General features: G+C 42.0%; 1 protein-coding gene across 8 annotated transcripts in view; it reads right to left on the bottom strand.

Moving 5' to 3' along the window:
* Positions 1-17,748, bottom strand: part of PGGT1B (protein geranylgeranyltransferase type I subunit beta) — a 193,505-nt gene that overhangs the window by 37,770 nt on the left and 137,987 nt on the right. For 7 of the 8 annotated variants that reach the window (XM_029571386.1, XM_029571403.1, XM_029571411.1 and 4 more), the window contains one exon: positions 4,740-4,848. The exons of the other annotated variant lie outside the window; for it this stretch is intronic. In XM_029571386.1, coding sequence (XP_029427246.1) covers positions 4,740-4,848 — 109 coding nt within the window. The remainder of the gene's footprint in view (positions 1-4,739; positions 4,849-17,748) is intronic. 8 annotated transcript variants of the gene reach the window in all.

Raw genomic sequence — 17,748 nt, 5'->3', positions numbered from 1 at the left:
AGGTTCTTATGGCCTGGATTGGCCACTGTTGGAAACAGGATGCTGGGCTTGATGGATTCTTGGTCTGACCCAGTATGGAATGTTCTAATGACCTAGTGGGGTCGACAGCATCGAGGGCTTTCCACCGCTTCAATCTCGCCAGCCCCTAGGGTGGCCATGCACACACCTTGATGGATCAAGGGCTTCTATGGCATCGGGGGTCCTACGGGCATTGACAGCACAGTAGCATCGATGGTACCACGGTCTTCAAAGCACTGAGTGCAGCGAGGGTACCAAAGCATCAAGAGCAGCGAGGGCACAGACTATGGCAGGTGCCCAGAGGGCACTGTGCCGAGGGGTCAAGTGCAAAGGCATAGAGACATTGAGGGCACAGTGGCAAGTGCACCATGCCGAGGGATTGAGTACGTCAAGGGCACCGTGGCCACTGTGCACCAAGGCACCCTGCTGAAGCATCGAGTGCACTAAAGGCACTGATTTTTATCGAGGGCACTGAAGCCACCGTGGCAAATGCACCAAGGGCACCGTGCCGAGGCATTAAGTACACAGAGGTATCGATTGCACCGTAGTATCAAGTGCACCGCATCATGGCACCGAGGGCATCAAGGCCTCGATGCCCAAACCAATGGAGTGAAGCTTCAGTTCCACTGATGCCTACGGCACCGAAGGCCACCATGACATCATGGGCGGTCACACACCTTGAATCGAGGGTGATCCTGTACCTAGATGGCATCAAGGGGACCAAGTTACCTGAAGATAGGCCCCATCCCCGATGCGATCCCAACATCAACGCGTCGGACGAACGACACACTGGTCACAGCTGTACATGGGAAGTTGTTCATGGGCATGTTATTGTAGTGCGGCAGCAAGCTGCTAGTCCAGGCTCCACTCACCCTCTCTCCCAGTGAGCTTGCATTGCCAAGGCTGGCAAGCAGGAGGGAAGGCAACATCATCCAGGACTCCCGCCCATGGAGACTAGTTCCTTGAGACATGGGAAGGATGAGCTCTTCTCCCCCACAGGAATAGCATGGTCCTTGATCCTTCCACCGTCTGAATTCACGGATGCCGAGCAATCTGTGAACAACTATGGAACTCCAGCCCGGGCAGAACTCAGGCGAGTCCCCAGGCTCAGCGGACTACACAGATCACTGACAGATTGCATAGTCTAGTCCTGTCAGCACTGTGGAAAAAAAAAAACAAAGACACAGGAAAGAGAGGACACAAATACAAAAACCTGCAGGAGGAATTTTTTTTTTTTGGGAACAGACTGTCAGGCTGCACAGGGAGAATCCACCATGCAGATGGCAGCCAGTTTAAAAAAAGAATAAACTACAAGAAAGAAAAGCTGCATCTCTTAAAAAAAATAAATCACTTACAAAACTGTAAGAGAGCAAAGCTGAATAGCGTGAAAAACAACATTTTCTTATAAAAAAAAAAAAAAAAAAAGAGCATGAGCTCCAAAACTGTGAGATGACAGCTCAGTGGAAAAGAAGAGACTGAGGGAGTCTGCCTAGGGCGTGGGGTGATGATTACAGCAGCACATGCTCAGCAGGGCATGCTGAAAGCTCTAGAATCTTTGAGATCGAAGTTCTGTGTCAGGCTCCATCAGATGTCACCCATCCGCAAGGACTACCATCCTGCTTGTCCTAGGAGAAACTCAGATTGCTCCTATAGCCTGCTTATAAATATCTGGTGAATGACAATCCATATGAGGAATTAAAGGTCTGCTGGTGGGAGGTGTAATTCAAATTTATGAGTGCACTCTCTATTTCTCTTTATGCTACCTCTGTGGAAATAATGTTGGGTAGGATCTGATTAACTTAATCAACCAGGGAGTTATGTGGTTTTTCAGTTTTGATTTTTCTGTTTGTTTTATTATTTAGCTATAACTCATGTCTTTATATTTATTGAATGTATTGTATTTTCTTTAACTACTGTACACCATTTTGAGCAGTCCACAAATATTTAAAAAAAAAAAAAAGCTTCCTTGTCAGCTGATCAGAGTACTCCTGGGGGAATTCTGCGCAACTGCACAATGCCAAACTTGCACAGAATTCCCCTCTCATGCAGGTTTTGTACTTATTGCATAGAATTTGGTAGGCGGTGGTAGTCGCAGTAGTTGAAACATCCACCCAGACAGCTGGAAGAGACAGGAAGTGACCACATTATCCGAGAGAGTAAATAATTGATTCTCATTTACAGATTCGAGTCTTTTCATGATCTCTTTTTTGATATGCGGCAACCAGAACAGCACACAGTATTAAGGTGCGCTCTCACCATGCTGTGCAAAAGGAATGTTAGGAATTATTAGGAAGAGAATTGTGAATAAAACAGTGGATGTCATAATGTTTCTGTATCGCTCCATGGTGAGACCATACCTTGAATACTGTGTGCCGTTCTGGTTGCTGCATCTCAAAAGAGCTATAGTTGCACTGGAGAAAGTGTAGAGAAGGGTGTCCAAAATAAAGAACATGGAACAGCTCCCCTATGAGGAAAGGCTGAAGAGATTAGGGCTGTTCAGCTTGGCGTAGAGATGGCTAAGAGGTGATATGATAGAGGTCTGCAAAATCATGAAAGGACTTGAAAGGGTAAATGCGAATCTGTTATTTACTCTCTCAGATAATAGAAGGACTTGGGGGCACTCCATGAAGTTTGCAAGTAGCACATTTAAAACAAATCGGAGAAAATTCTTCACACAACACACTATTAAGCTCTGGAATTCATTGCCAGAGGAATTGGTTATGACAATTAGTGTAACTGGGTTTAAAAAAGGTTTGGATAAGTTCCTGGAGAAGTCCATAAACTGCTAATACTCAATAAGGAATAATAGCTTAGGACCTATTTAATATGTTGGTAGTTGCCAGGTGCATATGACTTGGATTAGCCACTGTTGGAAACAGGATACTAGGCTTGATGGACCCTTGATCTAACCCAGTATGGCAGCTTACATTCTTATGTTGATCAGCCCATGTGGGCATATGAGAAAGGCAGCGTTTCCAGCATGCAACTGGGGTGTTTTATTTTTAAACTCTGACGGCTGCTGCTGCATCTTCTTGATAAGGCAGGTCTAAGTGCTTCCTTTCCATTATCTCCAGGGGCAAGCAGCTGAGCAGATTCCTGGCAGACTTCAAGCACTCCTCTGATCTTCCCCTCCTCTGCTCTTGTTGCCCGACTTGGACTCAGCCACAGGCTCTGAAGCTGCTAGCTGTTCCCTGCTCCCAATGAGGTGCTAGTTGGGGAGGCCTGCATGCTTGGAGGTTTCTGTGGCTTTTTTTTTTTTTTTTAAACTGTCCTGAAGTCCAGGGGAGGGAGGGAGGAAAGAGCTGACGGGGACTGTTGAACCTGAGAGAGGAAAAGAATTGCTTGGGGGTTAAACCAGAAAAAAGGGAGAGAGAGAGAGAGAGAGAGAGAGAGAGAGAGCTGTGATTGGAAGAGTTGGATCAGGGAGAGGGAGAGGGAGAAAGATAGAGCTGGGGGGTGGTGTGGAACCAGAAAGGGGGAGGCTGGATCTTATGATGTACTTTTTATTCCTGGAGGAATTCTGCTTAAAATTTTTAAAATTCTGTATCAGAGTAGTAACTTTTTCTATTTTGCATTTTAAATGTATGACAGTGTATTACACTAACAAATAAAATCTGCAGAATGTTGCAGAATTTTTAATTTTTGTACACAGAATTCTCCCAGGAGTAATGGAGTAGCACGGGTATTGCTTCCTACCCCTTCCTATATATAAGAACTTGTTGTGACAAAGGTGGGTAAACCATTACGAATCTAAAGGAAACCATTTTCAGTAGGCACTAGATATTGCAGTAGAAAAAACAACATCGTCGGCTCAGTGTGCTGCAGCAGTCAAAAAAGCAAACAATGTTAGGAATTATTAGGAAGGGAATGGTTAATAACACGGAAAATGTCATAATGCCTCTGTATTGCTCCATGGTGAGACCGCACCTTGAATACAATTCTGGTCGCCGCATCTCAAAAAAGATATAGTTGCGATGGAGAAGGTACAGAGAAGGGCAACCAAAATGATAAAGGGGATGGAACAGCTCCCCTATGAGGAAAGGCTGAAGAGGTTAGGGCTGTTCAGCTTGGAGAAGAGACAGCTGAGGGGGGGATATGATAGAGGTCTTTAAGATCATGAGAGGTCTTGAACGAGTAGATGCGACTGTTTCGAATAACAGAAGGACTAGGAGGCATTCCAGGAAATTAGCAAGTAGCACATTTAAGACTAATCGGAGAAATTTATTTCACTCAACGCACAATCAAGCTCTGGAATTTGTTGCAAGAGGATGTGGTTAGTATAGCTGGGTTCAAAAAAGGTTTGGATAAGTTCTTGGAGGAGAAGTCCATTAATGGCTATTAATCAAGTTTATTTAGGGAATAGCCACTGCTACTAATTGCATCAGTAGCATGGGATCTTCTTAGTGTTTGGGTAATTGCCAGGTTCTTGTGGCCTGGTTTGCCTCTGTTGGAAACAGGATGCTGGGCTTGATGGACCCTTGGTCTGAACCAGCATGGCAATTTCTTATGTTCTTAGGAAAGGCAGCATTGAATGCTTGGTTTAAGGTCATAGCTGGGTAGGTGTCTTTACCCTTGCTGAGAATATCTGAGTTATGCAAAGCAGGAGTCTTGGGAAAGTACTCTATGAAACAACCTAAGGGAAATCAAGGTAAAAAATAGTTTTTATCCTTGCGCATACTAATCCAAACAAACCAAAACAAGTACAATGAACATATTCTTACCTGGATGGCTATCTGGCCACTTGGCAAATCCACCAACAATGCGATCCTGAGTTGACATGATAAAATTTCTGTTTTTTTCCCAATCTGTATACTGGAATATGTTCAAAAGCTAAAAACAAATCAACAAATCTAGTGATGAATGTAAACATTTATTGTAATTTGATATTTGCATATGCCATACTGCCTATCTGAAAAGTTTCAGTAGCACTCACTAATCATATAATAGTACTGAAGACCACTGGTACCACATTCAACATCCTAAAATAGATGCAATGAGAGAAAATTGTCATTTAAAGGAGGAAAGCAAGTTTGCTTACCTTAAACAGTTTTTCGTAGACAGCAGAATGAATTAGCCATTACATACAGGTGATGTCATCTGAATGAATGGACTGAATGGACTTCTCTCCAAGATAGTAGAGCTTTGAGCTCTACTGAGCATATGCAGGAACTCCCATGTGGGTGTTGTCTCGTGAGCTCCTCAGTCTGTCCCAGATCTAGAAAGCAGGCAGATATTCCATGCTAATTCATCCTGTTATCTACGGAAAACACAATTTACGGTAATAAAACTTGCTTTTTCCATGAATAAGCAGGCTGACTTAGCTATTACATGTGGGAAGTCCCAAGCTGAGGATTGCAGCAAAGCCTTTCTGAATAAACAATCCAGACTCCACCATGGACAGTATACTACAGCGATAACAGGTTACACGAAACTGCTTACCCAAAATCACTGTCTGTCTTTGAAATCTTATCGAGACAGTAATGGGATGAGAAGTTATGGGCCAATGCTCAGGTAGCAGCTTTGTAAATATCCTCTATGGGCCATTCTTGAAGATAAGCCACAGAAGCAGCCATAGATGGGCTCTTATGGAGTTTGGCGATTTGCAGTCCTGCTAAAAAGAGTAGCAGTGCTGAATGTACTCAGCCAGCCAGTTGGGCAAAGTTGCTTTGCTACTGCCATGCCCAGCCTGTTAGGGTCATTACATGCAAAAAGCTGGGAAGTTTGGTGATGTGGCTGAGTTCATTTTTTATAACAAGCCAAGGCCCTATTGCATTAACATATGGAGGGCTTTCTCTCCTTATGGGTGTCAGACTCGGGAGGAAAGGTTGGCAGCACAATTAATATGGAAAGCTGCAACAACCATTGGTAGAAGCTTAGAATGAGTGCAAAGGACCATTCTGCTGTGGAGGAAATGTGTACACAGTAGATAGTGGATTAGAGCCTGCAATTTGCTTTTACTCTTCAGCTGAGGGTATTGCCATGAGAACTAGCACTTCCAAGTTAAAAATTTCAGTGGAGCCAACTTCAATGGCTCAAAAGGAGACTTCATTAGTTGAGATAGCACCATATTCAAGTCCCACAAAACAAGTTACTGTTCTGGAGATATGAGACACTATGGACCTCTCATGAATTGTGATATCAATGGACAGACATAGATAGGCTTATAACTATCAACTCATGGTAAGTCGCTATTGCACATAGATGTACTCGTACTGAAGAGGTGGTGAGGTCAGAGTTAGAGAGGTAGAGCAAGAACCTTAGTAATTGTGTGAACTCACAGGAAAAAGGATCCATGGCATTTTGTTGACACCATTTTGAATATGTATTCCATTTAAATGCATGGTTTCTTTTAGTTAATGGCTTCCTCGATTAGACTAAAATGCCCTCTATGTTTCTAGATATATTGAGCTCTGCAATCACTGAGTGTTCAACAGCCAAGCTGTCAAGTTGAGTGCTGAGAGGTTGGGGTGATAAAGTGTGGGAGGACTGTTGGACAGTTGTACAAGATACGCATTCCACGCTTGTTTAGGCCATACTGGAACTTTGAGTATCAGCCAGGAATAGTCCTGAAGAACCTTATGTTTTTTTTTTGATAAGTGGTCTCGGTGGGAAAGCAATCATGAGTTTGTTCTCCAATAGAGGAGGAAAGTGTCCTGAGCCAGTCTGAGATTGTTTGGTAGAATAGAATAGAATTGATTCAGTTTTCTGTTCTCTTGTATCACTAACAGGTCCACAGCTGGCTGACCCCACAATCTGAAGAGTTTATCTGCCATTGATTGATGTAGAGACCACCCGTGTGGGAAAATATTCTGCTGGGCAAATCTGCCATGGTTTTGGATATTCCCGGAAGCTTGTAGGACAGCTCAATTCCTGGCTGTTCAAGTTCAGATCCTGAGTGCTTCCTGCAGAGGGGCCATGGTTCTGTTTCCTTGTTACTTGTTGACATAAAACGTGACCACCTGGTTATTCATCCGAACCTGGATACTATTGCTCTGGAGAAGTTGGGCAAACACAAAGCCCGTGTTTCTTACCACTCGGAGCTCTAGTAGGTTCATTTGAAGTTAACATAGAAACATAAGATATGCCATACTGGGTCAGACCAAGATTCCATCAAGTCCAGTATCCTATCTCCAACAGTAGCCAATCCAAACCCCAAGTACCCAAACATTAAATAGATACCATGCTACTAAAACCAGTAACGAGCAGTGGCTATTCCCTATTAATAGGAGTTCCTCCAAGAACGTATCCAAAAGTTTTTTAAAATCCAGCTACACTAGCTGCCTTAACCACATAAGACATGCCATACTGGGTCAGATCAAGGGCCCATCAAGCTCAGCATCCTGTTTTCAAGTGGTCAATCCCAGTCACAAGTACCTGGCAAGTAACCAAACATTATTAAGCTACTATTCCTTACTGATTAATAGCAGTTTATGGACTTCTCCTCCAGGAACTTATTCAAACTTTTTTTTAAACACAATTATACTAAGTGCCATAACCACATCCTCTGGCAATGAATTACAGAGCTTAATTTTGCTTTGAATGAAAAAGAATTCTCAGATTTATTTTAAATGAGCTATTTGCTAAATTCATGGAATGCCCCCCTAGTCCTTTTAATGTCAGAGAGTAAACAACAGATTTACATTTACCTATTCCTTCTATGATTTTGTAGACCTCCATATCATCCACCCTCAGCCATCTTCTCCAAGCTGAACAGCCCTAACCTCTTTAGCCTTTCATCACAGGGGAGCCATTCCATCCTCTTTATCATTTTGGTCACCCTTCTCTGTACTTTCTCCAGTGCAACTATAGCTTTTTTGAGATGAGACGACCAGAATTGCACACAGTATTCAAGGTGTGGTCTCACTATGGAGCGATACAGAAGCATTATGACATCACTGTTTTATTTGCCATTCCCTTAATAATTCCGAACATTCTATTTGCTTTTTTGACTGCCACAGCATACTGAGCTGATGATTTCAATGTATTATCCACTATGAAGCCTAGAGATCTTTCCTGGATGGTAACTCTTAATATGGAACCTAACATCGTGTAACTATAGCAAGGGTTATTTTTCCCTATATGCATCACCTTGCACATGTCCACATTATATTTTATCTGCCATTTGGATGCCAAATGTTCCAGCCTCACAAGGACCTCCTGCAGTTTATCACAATCCACTTGAGATTTAACTACTCTGCATAATTTTGGGTCATCCGCAAATTTGATCACCTCGCTCGTCAAATCCCTTTCCAGATTTATAAATATATTAAAAAACACCGGTCCAAGTACAGATTCCTGAACAACTCCATTGTTTACCTTTTTCCACTGTTGACATTCTTCCGGAGACCAAGTGCCCTGGTCTGACAGAATCAGATGTGAGCGCCCCTTCTCTTGTTTGAGGCATCTGATGTCAGTGTTAATTGGTAGGAAGCTGGCAATAAGGAGCTCATTTTTGAAGGACATGAAGTTGCAACCACTATTCTCAGCTCCTGAACCATGTCCTGACAAATCTAAACTAGAGTGCAGAGCGGTTGAATTAGATGATCCCATGGGTTGAATTAGTTAATCTGAATTGTGTGAATTTCTCAGACAAAAATGGAGTGTGGATCAACAGTTTAATGAGACACCTGATATTTCCCCAACCTTATTCTAGGAAGCTGGGAAAGCTATGATGATGGGGAATTATGGCTTTTGTGGTACAAAAGTGAATGCAGAGGAATGCAGAGATTTTAAGACTTTCAAAAAAATTCAGGAGCAAAAAGGAATTCATATCTCTTCTTTATTAGAAGAGCAAACGTCAGCACTGGACAACACAAGGACTCTACCAAACCACCTGCTTCATCTCAAAGTTCCCTTAACTATTTCAAATTTCAATTTTACAAATTTGGTATAACAAGGTTGGAAAACTCATGCCACATTTGGTTAAGGGGGTGAAACAAAAAACATTTATCACCAGCATTTGTGAGCAGAATGGAGTCTTGCTTACTGATACTGGGAAGATTCTGGACATTTTTTGGTCTTATTAGCAGGATCTATATATTGGGGGATTATTTGCTGCTAAGCTTCCTTAAGATTCACTGAAATATGAAAAATGTAGTTGCAAGTATGCAATTTTAGTTTCCATTGTAATCCCCTTATTCTCATGGATTAATCATAATAGTAGTAGTTTATAGAATTGGCTTGGTTCTTGGTCTCAATATATTATACACCAATTCCAATTTTTCAAGCTAATTTCTGAGGAACAAATGAATTGATGGGTGAATTGAGAAAAACAGTTGGATACAAAGGTTGATGAATCTGTTTTTTTTCATTTTTTTTAAATTTTGGGCTAGATCTGAAAGTTATGGCAATATATTTTGGTTTCTAGCTGAAAATCTGGTTGCTGTAGGTTGAATTCTTTGCGAGATAATGTATTCTTGAGGATTGTAGTGATTCTGTTTTCACTGCTTTATCGTTTGATATACTGCTCTGTTTTTCTAACATTGTACCTTTGTGAGTTTCCCAGATGTTGTGTTACTCTGGTGATCTAAGTGAGAGAGGTTACGGTGTTGAGCAGTGTTAAATAATGCATTTTCAGTATTGGAAAATGAAGACATCCAAGTAATAGAATATAAAATGTTTGAAAAGGAAGAAGTCACCCAATGCACCCAGAAACCCTTCAACATGATTAAATGTCATAAAAGAAAGCTGCTTCTGCTGGGAGATCCAATCAGAGGGACCATTTTGGGAACTCATTTTGATGGGGACAACAGTTAAATGCTTTCAAGGATCCTCAGCTAATAGAAATGTAAGCAAGGTGGTGAACACAATTTTAGAAGACAGTAAGAACTCTGCTATCAATGTTATCATCCATCTGGGGACCCATGACCTTGCAAGAAACAGTGTCCATAAAAGTACAAAAATATTTCCAAAATCTATAGAAAAAGATTAGACCTATGGCCAAGACTATTGCCTTTTCAGAAGTATTACCTGCTCATGGAAAGGGAAAGGAAAAGTTATGCCATATAGATAATTTCAATGCCTGGCTCAAAACCTGGTGTAAAGAATGTAGATTTGGGCACACTGGAGGCTGGGGCTGTGTGTGGAGTAATAAAATATTATATGGTAAGGATGGCCTATATTTATCAATGGCAGAAAAGAGGATACTAAGTGAAAAATTCAGATCATATATTATCAGGCATTTAAACTAGGGAGCAGGGGTGGCAGGAGGTGGCCAGGGAATATGGCATGTCACCTCCAAGCAAAACAGGAAGAAGAAAGAGTAAGTAACAAAATCAATCAGTTCAAAAAAGCAGAAGAGGTGAATATGAAGAGCAGCTGGAAAGCTATGACTACAAATGCTTGTAATCTGGGTTACAAAATCCAAGACCTGCAGGCCCTAATGGTGGAGGCAGACATGGACATTGTTGCTGTTACGGAGACCTGGTTCTCTGATTCTCATGATTGGAATACGGCCATCCCGGGCTATAACTTGCTAAGAAAGGACAGAGGACAGAAAAGGCAGAGTAGCAGCTCTGTGAGTCAAAATCAATATCCAAGCAACCGAATTGCAAAGGACATAGGGTAGAGAAGAAGCATTGTGGACTGTCCTTAAAATAAATAAATAAAAGAACATGGTGTTTCATTTTTACTGGTGTGATCTACAGACTACCGACTCAAAACAGAAGGACTGGTCAGAGAACTCATTGAAGATGTCCAAAAGGTGGCAAAGAAGCATGAAGTGTTGCTTGTTGCAGATTTTAATCTGCCATATGTGGATTGGAGTATCCCTTCTGTTAGTAGAGGGATAGTGCATGCCCTTCAAGAGGCTCTGCTCAAACGAATGGTAAGGGAACCACGAGAGAGGGTGTAATACTCAATATGGTGCTCAATAATGGTGATAATGTCTATAATATTTGGGTAGTCACAAAGACCCGAGTTTTGAATTTCAAAAATTCAGTCTGTGTCAAAATTGGGACGTACCTGCTGGAAGAACTAGAAGACTGGAAGAAAATGGGTGAGGTGGAACAGAGGACCAAGTTAAAGGAGCTACTACAAAGGCACAAATCTATATGTTAGAAAAGCAAACAAGAGTAAGAGGAAAAAGAAACCGATCTGGTTCTCTAAGGAAGTGGCTAAAATATAAAGGCAAAAAGAATAGCATTCAAGAAATATAAAGGATCCCAAAAGAAAAGGAACAAAGGAAGAATATATGTAAAAACTGAAGGAGACGAAGAAAGAAATAAGGAAAGCAGGTGGTCACAGTGAACAAAGGATGGCCAAAGAGGTAAAGCAAGGAGACAAAACATTTTTCAGATATATCAGTGAAAGAAGGGAGGTCAGACGTGCTATAGTGAAACTGAAAGGTGACAAGGAGCAATGTGTAGAGAGTAACAAAGAAATGGCAGAAATATGAAACAGTTCTGCATTCACTAAAGACGATTCTGGAGAAGGACCATTGTTGGTTAACAAGACCATACATGGGGATGGAGTAGACAAAACTCCATTTACAGAAGAGAATGTGTGGGAGGAGCTAGGCAAACAAAGTGGACAAGACCATGGGACCAAATTGGATACGCTTCAGCACATCTCATAGTGCTCAGAGATGTGCTGGCGGGTCTGCTGAAAGACCTGTTCAATAGATCCCTGGAAATGGGAGTGGTGCCATGGGATTGGAGAAGAGGGGTGGTGGTCCTGCTTCACAAGAATGATAGAGAGGAGGCTGGAAACTACAGGCCAGTTAGCCTCACCTTGGTGGTGGTGGGAAAATTAATGGAAACTCTGCTGAAGGAAAGGATAGTGAACTATCTATAATTTGGTGGATTACTGGAACTGAGGCAGCATGTATTATTCACCAGGGGAAGGCCTTGTCAGATAAATCTGATTGATTTTTTTGACTGGGTGACTACAGAATTAGATTTAGAAAGAGCACTTGATGTTATTTACTTGGATTTCAGCAAAGGTTTTACTTACCCCCAAGCTTCTCATTTTATTCACAAGCCTCCTATGTGGGACCACATAGGAGGCTTGTGAATAAAATGAGAAGCTTGGGAGTAAGCGCCAAGGTGGTGGCATGGATTACAAACTGGTTGACTGATAAGAGTGGAATGGTAAATGGAACAGACTCTGAAGAGAAAACTGTGTTGAGTGGAGTGCCACAGGGTTCAGTTTGGAACCAGTTCTGTTCAATATCTTCATGAGCGACATTGCAAAAGGTAAGATTTGTCTGTTTGCGGATGATATTAAGACCCGCAATAGAGTAGAATGCCTGAAAGAGTAGAGAGAATAAAAAGGGATTTAAGAAAGCTGAAAGAGTGGTCAAAGATTTGGCAGCTGGTAAAAATTTAACACAATGTCATGGGCACAAATCTATATGTTAAAACGGTATCTGTCCCCACTAGAGTTTTTACCAATGAATGGTAATTACCCCGTCAAGGGATACCAGACACCAGAGTTCGTTTAGCAACATATAATATCCTTGATATTTGCAATTTGTTCTTCTATAGAAAGGAGGTTTCACATGGAGGCTGTTTGCAGTTCTTGGCTTTGAATCCCAGCTAAACAAAGTCATGCATCTGGAATGCAATGATCCAAAAGAGCTGTATGTGAAGGGAGGTGAAATACTGATGGGCATAGACTAAGAGAGGGATCTTGGGTTAATAGTGCCTGGAGATTTGAAGATGGCGAAGCAATGTGACAAAGCGATAGCTAAAGCGAGAAGAAGGTCAGGCAGCATAGAGAGGAATAACCAGTTCTAAGAAAAAGGAGGCGATAATGCACTTGTACAGGTCAGTGGTGAGGCCTCACTTGGAGTACTGTGTTTAGTTTTGGAGTCAATATCTCAAAAGGAACAAAGACAGGATGGAGGCGGTCCAGAGAACAAAGAACAAAATGGTGTGGGGTCTTGTATGAGAAGACCTATGAGGAGAGGCTAAAGGATCTGACTACATATATTCTGGAAGAGAGGAGGAGCAGGGGAGATATACAGACCTTCAGATACCTGAAAGGTTTTAATGATGCACATTCGACAAACCTTTTCCACTGGAAAGAAATCAGTAGAACTAGGGGTCACAAAATGAAACTCCAGGAAGTATAACAGAACCAACATCAGGAAATATGTCTTCACGGAAAGAGTGGTGGATACCTGGAATGCCCTTCTGGAGGAAGTGGTGAAGATAAAAACAGTAAAAGAATTCAAAGGGGCATGGGATAAACACTATGGAACCCTAAAGGCTAGAGAATGGAAATGAAGAAAAGAGTGCATGGGGGTAACTTACTGGTGTGGCAGTTACTACCCTTAACCAATACACCTGATACTTTGATTCAACTCCAACACTGCTCTCTGCTTCATCGGCAAGGAGGAACGGGGAATTAGATTAAAAAAGCAACCAACAAGGGCCCTTACTTTTATGGTCTGGGAAACTGATAAGCATGGGGGATAACCTGCATGGTGCAGCAGATACTACCATAAGCTTGCTGGGTAGACTGGATGGACCATTTGGTCCTTTTCTGCCGTCATTTCTATGTTTCTATGTAATCAAGTGGGATGATGAAGCAGCCTGAGGCAGAGTCTGAGCCAGGGCATTTGGCACCCATGGCCTAGTGAAAAAGTACACCCTAACCCTGTATACATCATCATAAGCCTGGAGACTCTTAAATGTAGTAGGCTTTAATTTCTATTTTGACTCATTAGTTTCCTCCTGCTCTTTTAGGCTTACAGCTCAGTTGGAACCAGTATAGGGATCCTGGCATTATGAGTCTTATTTATTTATAAAATTATAATACCCACTCAAATTCTAGGCAGGGTACAAAATTACATACATATTAAAAAAAACTTATAACCATCAAAAGGTTCAAAAACAAGACAAACAAAAATATTTATACATCTATGCATCAAATATTGTTCACCATATTTAAATTAGTTAGATTTCTAAACAATATTTTTATCTGTTTTGACTGATTATGTTCATTTGTTGTTCAGTTTTGAAGGCTGCATTGCATACTGTTCTTTCTTGATATAACTTTGCCATTATTACAACAGAATTTGGAAAAGAAATATGCATTTAGAATATATGTAAAACATTTAAACTACAGTGCTCTTAGGTAAAAATATCAACAGCAGGTATATTATATTTACAACTATGCTGTGGTGCCAACCAGAAAAGATGCTTGGTACCAATAAGGTATTATATCTATGGTAACAGCAAATAGAAAGTGGAGATGATGAGCGGTATACCAATCGGTGAAAACCACAATTACAGATGATATATCACCTCCACGGGTGATACTGAACCATGGCTCCGGTTTCCCTCTTATGTTAATGCCGGAGTCCCCTTTTTCTCAAATACTCCACTTACCGGTAAAAGATTGACCTTATACATAGTTTGGAAACTGTCTCCGGTTTACCATGCTTGGAAGTTCTTTGACCTGGATAATTCTCCGTAGGGTGCCCTGCACCTAATATCGGCGTTTTCTCCTGCAGAACATGGATATTCTTGTTGGTCTATACCTTGGAAACCTTCCAGTACAGCTTTAAGTTGTTTGTGTGGGCCTCTGTCCCTCCCGACGCAGCCCATGTGACGAAACATGGTCTGTGTCGGGGGTCCAAAACCTTCTCTCAATCACTTATCAATAAAAGGTAGAAAATGCTTAATTCAAAGTTCTTCCTTGCTTTCATTCTTTTGATGAATCCAATATAAGGATCCGTGAACTTTCTAGTGCTACGCCATCTGTAATTGAGGATTATATTTATGGTAACATGCTGGGTGTAGGCTTGGTCCTGAAAAGGTCATGAGTAAACCGAATTACAATATAATAAATCTCCTATACCATAATAGAACTAAAAGCCAGCTTAAACAGTAACTCCACCTATGAAAAAACAACACTGTGAATAATTAACATCAGGTCCTAGAACACTAATACACATATTCTAGAAGGAAAACAGAACAGCCAGGATGTTATAGAACCCCTACAAAAACTAGAAATTAGCAGAATCCCTCACCTTTGTCACACATGCAGAACACAGACAGACCCTCAAATACAGAATAGAGATCATTAAGTATAAATAGAAACATGCGCACAAAAATCAAACTGGAAACTACAATAAACCAGACGCCATATGCAATGCAACAATGGAAAAATGGAAACATCACAATTCCTCATAAAGCATCAAATAAAATCAAGAAATGTAAATTATAATAGTAAAACCTAATAAGAATAAATATTTCAAAACAGCTGATGAACAGAATGTCCAATAATAAAAAAAACTCAAAACTTTTCCATGACACTAATAAAGTATTTTAAAGCAGAAGACAAACACTACCCAATAATTAAAACTAGTAAGGATTTAAAAAAATCCCTTGCTTTCTATACCTGGCAACTTTTGATTTCCAGATGCCCTGGTATTGTAGTGGATTAGCAGGGGGAGAGTAAGGGACGGTTGTGCACAAACTTTCTCGTCCTTAATCACACACGCACATCCACAGATACTCTCTGCCAAGCTCAATCACACCCACACTTGCTCTCACTTGTTTCCCCCTCTGGAAGACAAGCAGCAGCAAACGTAGCCTTCTCCTTCAGCCTCCGCGCGCACCAGACATCTCTCCTCCTAGCGCCTGGACTGCGCTGCTCCTTCTCCAGACTGAAGAAGGCGGATGCTGATCCTCCTGCGTTTGACTGTGGTGGGGAGGCGTGGGAAGGAGGATATTCTTCTTCTTGTGGTCCTGCAGGCCACACTGTTCCTCCTGCTCACCTTGTGCGAATCAAGCTGTTACTTGCGGCCCAATAGGCTGCGCTGCTCTGCTCTCACAGCATTTGGGGGGGGGGGGGGGAGGCCAAGTCATCTTCTTCAAGCTGGCTGGTGCCCTGTTTTCTTGCTCCCAACTGGAGCAGGGGAGGTTGACGATTTGTCTCGCGGCCTCATGGATAGCACTGCTACAGACTGCAGAGAAAGTAGATTCTGCGCAGGCTGGCTGAGATGGTATTTTTGTCCTGATTTATCCCCTCCCCCCTTCAAGGATGGCCCTGAGTAGAGAGGGTAAAACAGTTCTTCATCTCCTCCCCACAGTGGCAGACCTCAGGGCTGTACTAGGAAGAGGGGAGGGGAGGGTAGGGTTCCCCCCCCCCCCCAACACTGTACGAGATCAGAGTCACCTCAGGACAAATGGCACCTATGGCCATATTGGCCAAGGCTAGCTACATCTCTAGCCTGAAGTATCAGTTCTGAGGAAGTGTTTAGCCCTATAGGTGAAAGTGGAATGCTCAGGGCAGGATTGTCATAAGATTTTGAAGACTAGGTTGAAGAGACCCTTCTAACTCTTTAGAGAAAGGGAGGTAAAGAAAGTTTTCAAAGTTGTAATTTGATCCAGAAATTGATATGCCCTCCGGGGTGCGGTACATGGGACATCCTCCTCAGATACCAGGCTTGGTTCCTGTTTCTGGGGTCTGTTGGAAGCAAATGGAACTATGGAATATGAGATCCAATGTTTCTAATTGAACCCCTCAGCCAGTAGTCTAGGTGGGGAGAGTGCTCTGGTTATTGGCAACCTTTCCTCTTCCCCAGCAGATCTAGGGTGAGATGTATATAGTTCCATTGGTAGAGCAGTCTGAAGAATTGGATGATTTGGAGTAGAATGTTTGAATGGTTTAGAAGATTTGGACTGACTGCTTTAATGGATGCTGTTCCAACGTTGTTGAGGAATTTGGAGTAGTGCTTCGATATTGTGTTATAGGAGGCGCTGCCCATCAGCTCTGCCCATGCTAACCGCATCATGACCCGAAAGCAAGGAAGTGTGTGCATCAGTTAGTCGAAGCACCGAAGCTTCAGAATCAGAGTGTGCAGCCTGGACCACACTGAATGCACAGAGACAATATGTGTTGGTGCGGCATGTGGCAAGCGTCTGGGAGTGACTGGCAGACTACTTTGATGAATCATGCGCTGAGTATTCTGATGGAATCATGCGTTGAGCCCTTTTGATGGACCATGTGTCAAGTACAGTGATCAAATTCGCAGATGACAAAATTGTTCAGAGTAGTTAAATCACAAGCGGATTGTGATAAATTGCAGGAAGTCCTTGCCAGACTGGAAGATTGGGCATCCAAATGGCAGATGAAATTTAATGTGGACAAGTGCAAGGTGAAAAATGACCCTTGCTGTAGTTACACAATGATAGGTTACATATTAGGAGCTACCACCCAAGAAAAAGATCTAGGATTGTGGATAATATATTCAAATCGTCAGCTCAGTGTACTGTGGCAGACAAAAAAGCAAACAGGATTTTAGGAATTATTGGGAAGGGAATGGTGAATAAAACGGATGTCATCATAATGTCACTATATCACTCCATGGTGAAACCACACCTTGAGTACTGGGTGCAATTCAGAAAGAAAGATCTAGTTGCAATGGAGAAGGTACAGAGAAGGGTGACCAAAATGATGAAGGGGATGGAACAGCTTCCCTATGAGGAAAGGCTATAGAAGTTAGGGCTGTTCAGCTTAGAGAAGAGATAGCTGAGGGGGGATAGGATAAGAGGTCTATAAAATCAAGAGAGGTCTAGAACGGGTGAATATGAACCAGTTATTTACTCTTTTGGACAATAGAAAGACTAGGGGGCACGCCATGAAGTTAGCAAGAGGCACATTTAAAACAAATCGGAGAAAATTCTTTCACTCAATGCACAATTAAGCCCTGGAATTTGTTACCAGAGGATGTGGTTAGGGTAGTTAGTATAGCTGGGTTTAAAAAAAGTTTGG

Source organism: Rhinatrema bivittatum, chromosome 1 (assembly GCF_901001135.1).
Source record: "Rhinatrema bivittatum chromosome 1, aRhiBiv1.1, whole genome shotgun sequence".
In the NCBI taxonomy this organism is placed as follows: Eukaryota; Metazoa; Chordata; class Amphibia; order Gymnophiona; family Rhinatrematidae; genus Rhinatrema; species Rhinatrema bivittatum.
The sequence above is the reverse complement of the archived record's forward strand: the minus strand, read 5'-3'. Positions and strand labels throughout refer to the sequence as shown.